Source organism: Thermobia domestica, chromosome 14 (assembly GCF_964235325.1).
Source record: "Thermobia domestica chromosome 14, izTheDome1.hap1.1, whole genome shotgun sequence".
NCBI classification, from domain to species: domain Eukaryota; kingdom Metazoa; phylum Arthropoda; class Insecta; order Zygentoma; family Lepismatidae; genus Thermobia; species Thermobia domestica.
This window is the reverse complement of record NC_137467.1, coordinates 71,220,633-71,234,545: the sequence shown is the minus strand read 5'-3', so window position 1 is coordinate 71,234,545 and position 13,913 is coordinate 71,220,633. Positions and strand designations below refer to the sequence as shown.

Genomic DNA, 13,913 nt, shown 5'->3' with positions numbered 1-13,913 from the left:
CCTCTAACAGTGACGAACACACTCACTCACTAACACTGACGAACACCTGTCACTTGTAAAATCAAATATTAATTACATCAGTAACACTACTACTACGTATATAAGCTGTGTTGAGATTTTGAATTTTATAACATATACTTACTAATAATCATGTTAAGTTTCTGTAAACATTTATATATTTTCAGCCAATGGATTAAATAACCTATTATGTTAAGTTAGCACTTAATAAGTACGAGAACAACCGTTGACTTACTTGTAACAGTTGTTGGAGAACTTGTTATATGAAGCAAGAGTAATGAGACCACCCCAGGCAGGACTAAGAGCAAAGAATATTTGTACAGCAGCATCACCCCACACCTGAAATAAAACAGGAAGTAATACATTTTTAATTACTGTGACCTTGTCCCGTAGTAATCTGTTGAAACTAGTTTAGAGAAATCGGATCACTAACAGTATTTTCAATTGCCGTTTTAATGTCGATAACTATATTCCTTACAGGTATCTAGAGGTGATTAATTTTAGAAACAAACATCACCTTAATACATTTTTAATGTGAATTTTATATGCGTGTGTGCGCAGCGTAAACATTGATGAACAATAGTGTAATATTTTATAAGTAGGAATAACAATGATTTGTGCACACTTATTACAGATGAGAATCGTGTCATTTCGTTGTCAGTTCAATTCTTATATCTGATGGTTGTTGCACAGTTTCTTCAACAACAGTAGAGCGTTGATTTTACTAGTAGACTTCAGCATAGGCTAACTACTGGAGACTTGCAGGAAGCACTTTGAATGAACGACCAACTGGACAAATCATGTAAAATAAAGATAAATAAGAAGAAAACCAAAGTGATAAAGTGTAAAAGAGCAGGACAGGAAAGGGCAAACGTATGGCTAGATGGAAGACGTTAAGACTTTCTCCTATTTAGGAAGTTTAATATCCTCGGACAGAAGAAGTGAAAAAGACGAAAGTTCCAGAATAGCGCAGGCTAAACAAGCATTCAATAGGAAAAGAGAGCTGCTAACATCAAGAAATGTGTCCTTGGATGTTCGAAAATGGTTTACTAGGACCCTGATATGAAACATGGCGCTTTACGGATCAGAGACGTGAACTTTGAGAAAAGCTGAAATATCCAAGCTGGAAGCATTAGAAATACAGTGTTGGCGAAGAATGCTGCGTATATCATGGACTGAAAGGAAAAGGAATGAAGACGTACTAAAGGAAGCTAATGAAGAACGACAGATCATGAAGATAATAGGAAAAAGAAGAAGCAGCATGCTTGGCCCTCTTATTCGGCACTCCGATTGGATCACCGTGCTGATAGAGGGCAAGGCAGAAGGAAAACCAGGAAGAGGAAGATCAAGAATGGAATGTCTAGGTGAAGTTACGAAGAAGAGACCTTATCAAAGTATAAAACTGCTCTCCCAAGGGAAAGAAAAGTTTCAAAATTTCCATATTGCCCACCAATTTATGGTCGAGGTGAACAAGAAGAACTACTGGAGAACATTTGGAAAACTGACGTTTGTGAAACTTAAGTTTGGGGTCGAGTTTAAGTACTTTTAAGTCCAATTCTTTGTCGCTACACGTCTACTCTACTTCACTGTTTTCTCTTTGTTTTCGAATTTTGGCGAACAATTCAAAGCTCAGTTCTTAATCTCTGTTACAACTATTTAAACATAATTCTCACATGCAACATGATGCAAAAAAAATTTCAAGTTACGGAATCTTGATTTTTGAAAAGATTAAAAATGTCCACATGCACATTTATGTAAAGAAGTAATTTTAATACATAAAGTTGCAATATCTGCACCTGAAATCTCATCCACATACATTTATATAATTGTTGACATTTTACAGAACTAAATAACATTTGTTTTCCTGTTATACAAAAACAATAAATTGAAAATTGAATATAATCAAATATAAGGATCACATTACTTTGGACTATAATTAAACTAATAAGATTAATAGTTTTTCTTATGCATGTTCAGTTTGGTTCACTGAAAACTATTGTACAATTTGACTTATGCCTATATGTAGAGGTTACTGAAGAGGTACCGTAACACTCGGAAACTGTTACTTAGTAACACTGTCAAAGACCAGGGAATGGCAGAATGTATAGCACACTCATGATTATTCCATCTAATCACCGAATTAAGAGATAATCGAAAACATAGATAATACAAAACAATTTTTGTCGTAACGTGAGGTACGATTTGAATGGTGTAAAGACTTCCTAAATACGAAATATTTGTTATAAAATTACTAATAATTAATGACGAGTTAGCTACTTGCTTGTAGTTTTTTCTTAACAAAACGAAACTTGAGTGTTGTTGCGCGATATAATAACTGTATACACATTTAAAACATGTCTGTATGGATAAATCTGTCAGGACAGTCGTTTTGTCACTATCATCTATATGACGTACCTGTAGGATCTTATTTGATCAAGGATTACGGTGGCTCAGTAATAGATAGTTCACATCTACTGCGTGAAGTACCTGGTTTGTCCCCGGCTCGCGCCAAGTGGATTTTTGGAGATTCTTTTTCATTCAAACATTTTAATTCACTCTCATGATCACCCTCTCCTTTAGCCTACATGGCCTAATTGTGACACGTAAAAAACTGAAAAATTTAATTCCATTTAATTTGTATTTGACCAGTATTCAAACTGAAGAAAATAATAGGTTGTACATTTCTATAAAATTTTCTATAAGCATCCGTAATCGTATTAATTTTACATAGAATTGCCACCTTCCTTTGTAAAGAAAAAAGAATAAAACCATTTAAAAAAATATTCTAACCGACTTTACATACGTAGCTCACCTTTCTAAATATTACAAACAACAGAGACGGTATAATGTACTATAAAAGGGTTCCGAAACTTTGCAATACAGTACCTGTACTATTATGCAACCACAATCACAGCAAAGAATGTATGGTTGCCTATAAGCATGATATTGTGCCGTAATTAACCCAAGATCTGTTGAGGTGTTTCTTAGTCTAGCTTCAAAGATTACCATCACATCTTAAAGAAATTTATATGAGACCACCGGGAAGCTACGAATACTTTTTTCAAACAGAAAAATAAACATTAAAATTGGTGTACCTATATTGGTCGAAGTTATATTTATACCATGTTATGTATAAATGAGTTGAAATCAATCTTCTTCTTTTTCAAGTCAGTTAAAAACACGAAATACTTTGTTACAACCTTACGGCTATCATGAATGAATAAAAAAAACTGCTTACTCTTACAACATTTTATTTCTCAAAACAACTATAAAATGATAACAGAGTATAGTGGTTCTAATTTAAAACTTTATTTATTTGCATCTTTGGTAGCATCCGGAACTTTGCAATACACTTGCATTGACAGAACAAACAATGCAAAAGCAGCCAACCTCAACATTATTATACTGTATAACTGAATGCAAGAATTATGCAAACAATTTCTTTTAAAAATACACGGCAGATTTAAATAACACTTTGCTGTTATTGTATTAAAATACGGAGGATAAAAGTTCTCGGATTAAGTCAAATCTGAAGACGGGAGAAAGTTGTAAAATTGTGACAAATATGGCAAGTTCCCGTATAATACTTGAACATTCGCACTCCTTCCTTTACAGCGAGAGTATACATGTTCTAGCAAGACGAATACGATTTACCTTCGATCACTATCTTTTTTAGATCGACTTACATTCAAGAAGAAGGAGTGGTTCCAAAGTTTAACGTATTAGTTCTGCAAGCTAAGAGAAGAATTACTATTAGAGGAAGGTTAGTTGAGGGAAATTTTAAAAAAATCTAATAACAAAAGCAAGTAATGCACAATTATGGAACCTTGATAGAGTAGATGCACAAGCAGTGATCCGAGTCGGAACTGCAATAACGGCCCGAGTCGGAACGCTCTTAGTAAAGAAAGAAAGAAAGAAAAAGAAAAAAGAAAAGAAAAAAGTATAACTCATGCCAAATGTTCCTTCCGAAGAGATAAACACACTTTCAATACAACATTATGCCCATACACCATGCCTATAGGAAACACTATGCCTATAGGAAACTCTACAATGTATTCCCAAATATTACTATTTTAGTTTTGTACCCCTCTTTAAAGAATAAGTTCTTTATTACACAACTTGTGGGATGAGAAGGCATGTTAATTGGAAATCAATCGATCAGTCAATGAATATCAAGACGTATAATAAAATAATTATCCACAGACAAAGAAAAATATTTAAAATAAATTACACTGTCAGCTCAGTTCCCCTGTAACATATTGGGATCATAGAATATTTGGTTTTAACTCATTGCTTTTACATTCTATCGACTCAAAACAAACTACAATATTAATAAATTACCTCTGTTCGTAATAGAATAGATTTCGAAAATCAGTACTTGCGTCTTCGTATCGAATATTATTTAGAATATAAATTTATAATCTGCCAAAGACTTTCACTTGTAAATTCATTACAATTACATAACTAACGATACATATAATCCCATAGTGAGTTGCCATTTACCAGGCGCATGGAAACATGAATGAAATGGAATTTTCAAATATTGAACATCCTACATCAATCATACACCTAGAGAGTCCCAATGGGAGAACTTTTATACAGATCAAAGACAAGATTTATTGTAGCTTTGCCATATATCCTAAACACCTTAGAGGTTTCTACCGTCTTTGTTCATTTGGTACTCCAGCATTTGTAGTGCATCGTTATGTAATGCATCTTATTTTAGGATTATACCAAGTTGGATGATTCCAATATCATTTCCTAATCTTGTGGTTTAATCTACTGTACCAGTCTTCTTCCACATTTGGTGTTTATGGTGTTGTCTAGCAGTTTCACACATCTTTCACGATACCGTGTTCAGACCAACTGTCAAAATAAGCATTGCACTTCGACACTTGTTCTACAGTTAGTGGCGTTTCCATAATTTTCGGCCAACCGTCATCTAGAGCCAAGGCCGAAACCATCCGAATGTATTGCCAAACTATTTCATTGCCTTTATACAGAAACACAATGTTGAAGTCCTGTATTTTCACAGAGGAAAGTTTCTCTCTATGCATTCATTGATGTGAAAATCATGTAGAACACACAACAAAAAACGTCTGAAATTGCTGACTCGCCGATACTTCGAACTTCATTTTCATTATTTGTGATATTCACGTGGCAATAAGAGAAGAACAGCTGAACACATGAACCTCTACTTTTGTTGGTAAATGGACAATAAAGAGTTGGATTTAATAATTCCGTAACATCAGCATTGATTATATAAACTTGAGTGGTGTGTTTCAAATTTATCGTCGGGTGTGGTCAGATTAATGTTTATTAAACTCTCAATGCACACCTTGTTGGCAAATACGACAATTCTCTCGTGTGCAACGAAGGGTAGTTCTGGCACTTCGGACAAGTGAATTTGTCAAGAAGTAACATCTACTGTTTGTGAGGGAGTGGTTTAGCACGGAGCGTTATGGCATTTCAGCGATCCAGAGAGAGTGATTAAACCAAATGATGCTTTGCGTTTCATGGATTATAGATGGTCCATCCATTGAAAATTTGAATAATCGTATTATGGACTACCAATCCTATGCTGTTGTATGCCAACATCTTAAGCGCTGCTGGCTTTCTCTGACACCTGATAAAATCAATATAAATGGTTCTGCTTCAAGTGATTAATACACCGAGATGAGTGTCCACATGTCTACTAAAACAAATTCAAGAAACCAGTACCATTAGTAACAAATACCTGATCTTGCATTTGAATTACCAAATTTTATGATCTATAAACCAGTCGATGTTACCAGCTTTGTAAAAACAAATTTCTTGTTCGAAGTGCTGAGATTTTCCGATCACATACAGAATTGCCTGACAACTTAGATAGATATTTCTTCAGATTGTAACAGCAACGACACCTGTCCGCTTACCAAAACGCAAAAACATCACATGATGATTTTCTAATTTTATTTTCAAAAACTGCAATCCCATCCCATGTGTGAGAAAAGAAAGAGACAGCAGAACGAATAGATTTGTATTTACCCAGGGGTCATTTTGGAGCAGGGCTTTCTGGCATCAGTACTTCCCTCTTTCCTTTTGTCTTTTCCTATTTTGATTTAATTTATTTCTACCTTTGTGGTATTTAATGCCAATTGTTTAGATGGATGAAATTTTTTTAAACCTTTAGATGGCTTAGTGTGTATTCTTGTGTGCATGGAAAAGAGTGAGTGAAAGAACGAATGAAGAACGCGCTAGCAAAGTTGAGACTGTCAAAAACTCCCGTCTTCAGTCTATTTTAAGACTTTCAATCAGATAAGACTTTGTATCTTATAATACTAGTGGTCGGAACTCAAGTATAGGTCGTGTCTTACGTAAGCTATAAGTATCTCAGTTACCGCGTGTGAATAGTGTCAGGTTGTGTGGAAAACTTGTACGATCTTGCGCCCAGAAAAATAACATTATCTTCCTGATACTTAACGGTAAAATTGTCCACGTCTTGTAGGCTGGAATTCTATTTCGCACTCCACTGTACCCTCAAAAGAAAACTACCTATAAACGTTTTTAAACAGTCTTATTATTATTTCTCATACATTTACATGTAACTGAAAGAGTATTTGTTCGAAGCAATATTGTAACAATTCCGTCCAACAACACAAACAAATGTAGTACTCATCTTCATGTCACAGCCACACCTAAGCCAGAAGCGAAAGTACTAAAGAAAAAATTCCCGCATTTTCTTAGTGTTCAGAATTCCCTGTTTTCCGGAAACAGTGGTCGCAGTTCCTCAGCGGCAGGTAGTACAGTAACATGGATGTTTTGGAGGATATGGCTCGAGACTTCTGATGTCCACTACTGTTACCATAAACCTTAATGTATCAGTTTGAGTTAATGGGTATAGAACTACTGTATATTTATTATGAATTAATACAGGGTGATTCAAAGAAACGGGAAATTTTGAAAGTTGTGTTGATAAAACCGGACTTTTAGTAACACTGAATAACGTACGACAACCTGTCAACGACACCCTGCCATTTAGTTATCATGAATGCTTGAGTGGTGCGCAACATGCTTTCGCGATCAAAGCGTTTCAAACCAAATTTTAGATATTGGACACAAGACTATCCTATGGAGCTATACCAATGTCCATTGCATAGCAACAAAGTTACTGTGTGGTGTTCTATGTCATCATACGGTGTGATGGTCCCTTATTTTTTTTTTGAGAACGAGATGGCCATGCGACTTCAGTCACATTGAATTGTTACGTTGCCATGCTTAAACCTTTGTTGTGCAACAACCACTGAGATTTCCACATATTAACACAACCTTATTTCAACAAAATGGATCAACGTCGCACAGAGCACGAATATCGATGGCTACTGTACGCCTATTGTTTGGGAAACGCATAATTTCGAAAAATGGTGACATTCGATGGCCTCACAGATCCCCTGATTTGTAAGCTTGTGATTTCTTTTTGTGGGGTCATCTTAAAAGCAAAATGTTCTTTAGTCGACCTGCTACAATGGAAGAATTGAAAGCCAAAATTCGAGAAGCAATTGGCGAAATTCCAATTTAGATGTTACGTCAAGCCATGTACAATGTAGCGAAGAGACTGCAGGAATGTTTGTGTAGAGAAAGACCTTGTCTGCAAGATGTCATCTTCAAAAAATAAATTGTACAGTATGTATACTAAAATGGCATTATTTTTACTAGTAAATGAGATTAATATTTTCTTAAAAGAATTGTTTTCATGAAATTATTTAATTTTGAAATTACCGCTTTTTTAAAACCTCACCTTGTATTGATTCTTGTTGTATTGTAATTTATTTACCTGTGCGTTTCCTAGTCTCTTCCAGTCTGGAGTGAGGTAGAAGAGAATTCCTGTGGAAGCTCCAGGAAGAGTGACTCCACGGAAGAACAACATGATGAGCACCACATAAGGAAACAAAGCAGTAAAATACACAACCTGAAAAAGAAACATATCACTTACATGTAGTCAAATAAGTTAATTTCATACAAGTACTACAAAAGTTCCTTCTGGAAAACGAACATACGAAAATACAAATATTGCAATATATGTAATTTAAATGTAATTACCTTTCTAGATTTTTCTTGTTATAAGGAGGGGTATAAAGAAGTAAAAGAAGTCTTCACTAGATTTCTAAAAGGGGTTTCGCAATATTGTATATTTTGTTGTATATAGTTTTATAATATATAAATTATTAAAATGGTAGTAGATAAATCAAGTACCTGACATGGTGACTAGTAGTATGGAATCATTTTTGTATCACACCAATGATGATTATTTTCTGTACACTTACCAAACAACTACGTTCAGAAAAACGTTTTCTCTCTTTTTTGCCAGTTAGTCAAAAAAGTAGTGAGCCTTTTGCGCAAGATTGCATTAGTGTTCCAAATCTCAGGATATATGAATCGCAGCAGTACAGGCCTAACGCCAATCTACAGTAGACAATTGAAACTAGTAGGTATACAAAAATGTTACAATTCCTGTATCAGACTTACGGTATTGCACCGTTAGTTCAGTGAACTTTTCATAAAACTGTACTACACTGAGAAAAATTAGTTATCCGGACAGCGGTATATTGTACAAATATACGGAATCCTTATATTTACTAGAGAAATCAGTACGGAGCATACGTTATCCACATGGTACATTCATACTGTCACTTTTCACGCTTAGATGTTACACCATGCCGTTGCAGGATGTCTGACATATAACCATCTTCCATATATTACATATGTATACATATGTTATATACATCGGCTATATATTACATACGTCCATCTGTATGTGAGATCCTGACCGCCTATATATAGTTCTTTCATTCGAACGAAAAGTACGTTTATTTGTAACACTTATACGGAAAGTGTTCCGAATAAGTGTTCGGCCAATCATATCAAAAGCTGAATATACTCTTGTGTATTCTGCAAAAGCCGAGCAAACAGCGTGTAAGCAGTCATAACATCGTCATAACGGTCTCCTAAAGTTTCTCCTCATCTTTAGATTAGCAGCTCGACACTTACCAGTAGTAATGATGAAGGTACAAATATAGGAAAATATGAGTAGTAGATATATAATTTTGTTACTGCTTTAGTATGATATTACAGTTTAACTTGGCAAATGGTGATCAGTCTAATTGATGTTCAAATTTTCGGTGCCAAATTGGAACATTGTTGAAAATTTTTGAAAATAAACTAAAATAAAAGTAAATATTACTAACAAGGAACGGACATGAACCTATCATCCGGACATCCGAATCAAACCTACCATAGTCCATTTGATGTACATAACAAAGATATGTTCATGCAAAAAAAAAAAAAAAAAAAAAAAAATAGGTGCTATGGACAACAGAGTAAGTCCCTGGGGGCCATTAACCCTATTAGTATACAGAAAATTGTAGACTTGCAGTAAAATGCCTATTGTATCAATATTGTTCATTGGAAAGTCATGGTTTACATTCAATCTCTTCAACATGAAACAAGCTTTCCAGAGGTGCTATGTATTGTGGCCTATAGCGTACTTGAACAGGGAAATTGGGAGAATGCCGGGAAAATTCCTTCCAGAAATCCCTTCCATCAGCATCCCTATTCCTCTGGACTAGCCCCGGATAAAAGCATACAATCCAAATGCATCTCGAAAAAAATACTACAGGGGATAGCAAATGTGTGTACCAAGTTTTGTATTGATAGACGGAATAGATTTCATCGTAAAGTTGTATACCAATACACGCTTTCCTCTCATACTTATTCTGTCTAGCAGCACAAAACTTGGTAGGCCTACATACATTTCTGGTAAGGAGTAAGCATGGTAGTGCTGTGGAAAAAATATTATTCATACAAAACTTTGATTGTGTGTAAAGTTTTGAGCAGGGGTCCCTGACCTGCTTTCGATATTCTTCTTTTAAATTGCTTCTTGGTTTCTATTACATTATTTTCACTCTCTGGGAAATAATACTATTCGTACAGTTACCGCTGTCAAGGTAAACCTACACCCGACTCGGTTAGGCCAGAATTACTTTTAGTCGTCTTACTTCGTCCAATCGATACTCCTACCCATCCCAGTAACTCCTTAAACGATCCAGAGACACTCAAAGATTTCCTTCGCTTCATGACTATCAAGCTTCACTTCAAAACATAAATCCTTTCTACAAAGATTACATTCGTCGGTGCTATTCACGATAGTGACTCAGTGGTAGAGCGTTCACCCTGGTGCGTTGGGTCCCTGGCTCGGTCCCAGCTCGCGCCAAGTGAATTTTGTGGTGGACAAACGTCGTCTGCATGAGTTTTCTTCGTGTATCCAATATCCTCCCCTCTATTCATTCCACCATTTCATTCATTTCTCATCATCATCACTTCCTGTAGCCTAACTGGCATAAGCGTAGAACGTAAAACTGAAATATTTCATTTCATTTCATTCTTTCAAATTATCTTCTGCGCCAAAAGCATGTACAGCCTTAAGTTGCATGTACAACCTACAGTGACCCAAATGAATACTTTGAAGTCCATCCTATCCAGGCATTCTAAATGATGCAAAGACAGACGGCTCGTCAACTACAATCTCTCTCACCTTACAACTTCCTCTTCTTCAACATGAGACCTTTACCTACTCACCAAGTTATGTCTACACAGCTAATGTAGAAACACAACGTAACTGCCTTTACTAAATGAAACCTACTTGCTTCCTCAGATATCGTGCTACATACTAACATACAAAATAAATAGACGCGATGGTCCCCAGACGAGTAGAATCCATGTCGGAACAATTATTAGCATAAAAACTGAAGAGAAAGAAATAGTTTTTCACCAACATTAGAAGACAACATCGAAATATTATACATATATTAAACCACTGTGTTATTACAATAGGAGCTATTTATATTCGTGGTTGATTCCAGATTTGTACACTTTTCTTCACGCACATTAATAGGAAGAATCGACATAACATAATCCCGGCAGACATTAATTTTCACAGCAGAACCAGGCTATAAACAGGGCGGTCTTACCTTTATAAAACAACAAGTCAATGAAGAATTCCATGTACGAACAAAATCTACCAGACAAATAAGCAATACCAATGCTAACATAGGCCTAGTTACAAGTTCCTCAATGCTCTTCCAAGCTATAATCCTCGAGGTCCTGAATTCAATTCGCATGGACCAAGTTTCTAACAAACTTACCGTAGAATTCTCCAACCATCTTCCTCAGTAAATCTTAACAGAAAGATATACGCTTACCACCCCACTGGCTGGAATTCCTACCGCTAAAAAATAAATGCTTCCATAGACATCACAACACCTAGAAATTCCAAAGTACTTTCACAGATTGCCCACTCTATCACATAAATCCTACAAACAGAAATAGACCAACATATCCCAACCAAAAATATCACTCCGCCTAAACCTAAACAAATTCCAAAATTACTATCCCAAGCTACAGCCTTTCGACATATATGGAGAGAATATTTATTGACTCGAAATCTTGAAGCCCTTAGCCTTCACCGAACAGCCCTAGGAATACTCCACAACTACATCGTAGATTCCAAACGCAAACAACTTCACATGCAATCAATTCTCCGCAGAAGGTCACCCTACTTAATATTGAAAGCGCTTCAACCACCTTACAGTCATATGCGATCATTGTTAATAATCATGCTTTAACCACATATCAGAGAAGGCTAACCTATTCGCAGATCACCTACAAGAGATAATATATTGCGTTCCTTCCTGGATGCACATTACCTTTCCCGAATCATCAACCAAAGATAGGAACCAAACTCACATACACTAATACCGAACTCTCACGATATCGCAAATAAAAAAGATCCTCTCACAGCTCCTATATTATCAATTGAAACACATAGCATCATTACCCGAAAGAAAAACACCGCACCAGGACCTGACTCCATTATTTACCGACATATAAAAACTCACACCTTCCATGTACCTCTCGTATGAGCATTTTTCGTTGTATACTTTCGTGATGAAAACTGGCTAGTCTACAATCGAAAATCTCTAAAGTTATAGTAGTCATGAAACAAAAACTGCCTCTCCAAGACCCTAATTATATCAACCAACACAACTTGCATCAACCTCTGGCAAAACGCTGGAGTAGATTCTGATCCGACGCTTACATACCTATCTATTCATACACATTCTCTTTCCGTAGTCACTAACACTCTCGCTTTTAATGTGAGTGGTACCAGGTTCGATTCTTTCTTATACTCTTTCTCCACTGTGGAGTTCCACAAAGTTCTGCTCTATCTCCTCTCCTTTATCTACTGTATACTGTCGATCTTACAGAGTACCCAAATAATCTAAACTTTTCCCTTGAATTTGCGACTTTCTTGCCACAGCGAGTACAATTCAATACATAAACAAAGTACTACAGACTAACAGTGACACATTTGTCCGTTGGTGCTCCACTCGGTGCCTATGATAAGATAAATCATATAAAAAGACAAACCATAGTATTAATATTTCCTAGAAACGTAGTACGATCCGGAGAAATCTCTGATTCCTAGATGTCACCATCGACGATACACCAATCCCTCCAACGAACACGCTTACCTGTCTCGGAATCAAATACTACTCGAAATTAACTTGGGACCTTACAGCTAAAAACTATTACCTCAAAAGACCAAAACAGATAAACTTTAAAGACGATTATGTAGCACAACCTGGGAGCTCAATGCAAATATAGTCGCCAATATATGCAAAGCCTTTCTAAGATTTGTTCTTACCTCTGTCTACACTGCGTTGATCTCAGCAAACTATAAATCTACCAAAAACTGGCCATCATAATAAAGCTTGTGCTCCACCTCGCATACCGAAGAAACTTGCTCAGCCCAACGAGAGAGCTATAGATACGAATAGACTCCCCTCCCATCCTGCTACACCTAGAAGCCCTCTGCCAAAAGTACATCAACAATAGGAGAGAAACCGCCCGTCCCATAATCCAAACATTATCCAATATGATGTATACCACGGTGTGCCGCCAATTCATCATGAATCCCCATTCCAACATTACGTGACCCTATGCCATCTTCCTCAAGATACATCACCATTGATATTGAAATCACGAACATCTACAAACTCTAACAACTATCACCAAATATCTACCCGCCGTATACATGAATCAATACCAGTAAGCCAAGCACCCAAAAACACCACGCATCAAAAGGTCGAACAGGTTGATGCCTGCTTTAGTCGGCCAGCCAGACTAAAGTTTTCCAGTGTTTGCCTCAGTGAAACCAAGCAAATGCCTGGATGATACCAAACATAGATCATGGTCGAACAACCTTCTGTATACATTGCTCACAATCCGAAAATAAAAATTAAGAAAGATAACAATTGTTGAATAAAGAACTAATTGCTAAAGAAAACTACTCAAAACTCCTAAACTAATGAACGGTACCCCTCTTGATAATCCTATATTCCTCTAGCATTAAGAAAGAGTGTTAACCTTTAACTGCAACAACGACGAAAAATCCAGCTAAAATTACTGTATGGCTGTATCTACCTTATATACAAAATTTTGAGGCTGCTCTATAATGCATTTACCAAGTCATTGTTCTTAGCAAATTACAGCTTTATCCCAACATTAAGAATAATACAGTTATCAATGTAAGTACCTCAATATCTCGCTTTCACCAACTAAAAAGATAGAGAACTTATATATTGTAAGAACAACTTTGTAGTGCTCCCATTTGCGCGTTCCTATTTATCTATTTCTTTAACACCACTGCAGTCCTATTTTGAGCCCGCTCAACACGAGCTCTGTGTCAACCTGGTAACAATGGACCAGTGCTAACCATAATACTGGGGAGTGCGTATTGAAAATAACAAGGTAAAATGGTGATCATGATGGGACCATTGGCGTACGTTAAAATCTAG

At 36.2% G+C, this 13,913-nt stretch overlaps 1 protein-coding gene across 1 annotated transcript in view; it reads right to left on the bottom strand.

Moving 5' to 3' along the window:
* LOC145669865 (sodium- and chloride-dependent glycine transporter 1-like) overlaps window positions 1-13,913 on the bottom strand; it is a 235,654-nt gene that overhangs the window by 37,879 nt on the left and 183,862 nt on the right. The window contains exons 6-7 of the mRNA XM_081738211.1: window positions 7,832-7,966; window positions 254-357 (exon numbers count right to left, since the gene is read on the bottom strand). Of these exons, the coding sequence (XP_081594337.1) occupies window positions 254-357; window positions 7,832-7,966 (239 nt within the window). The remainder of the gene's footprint in view (window positions 1-253; window positions 358-7,831; window positions 7,967-13,913) is intronic.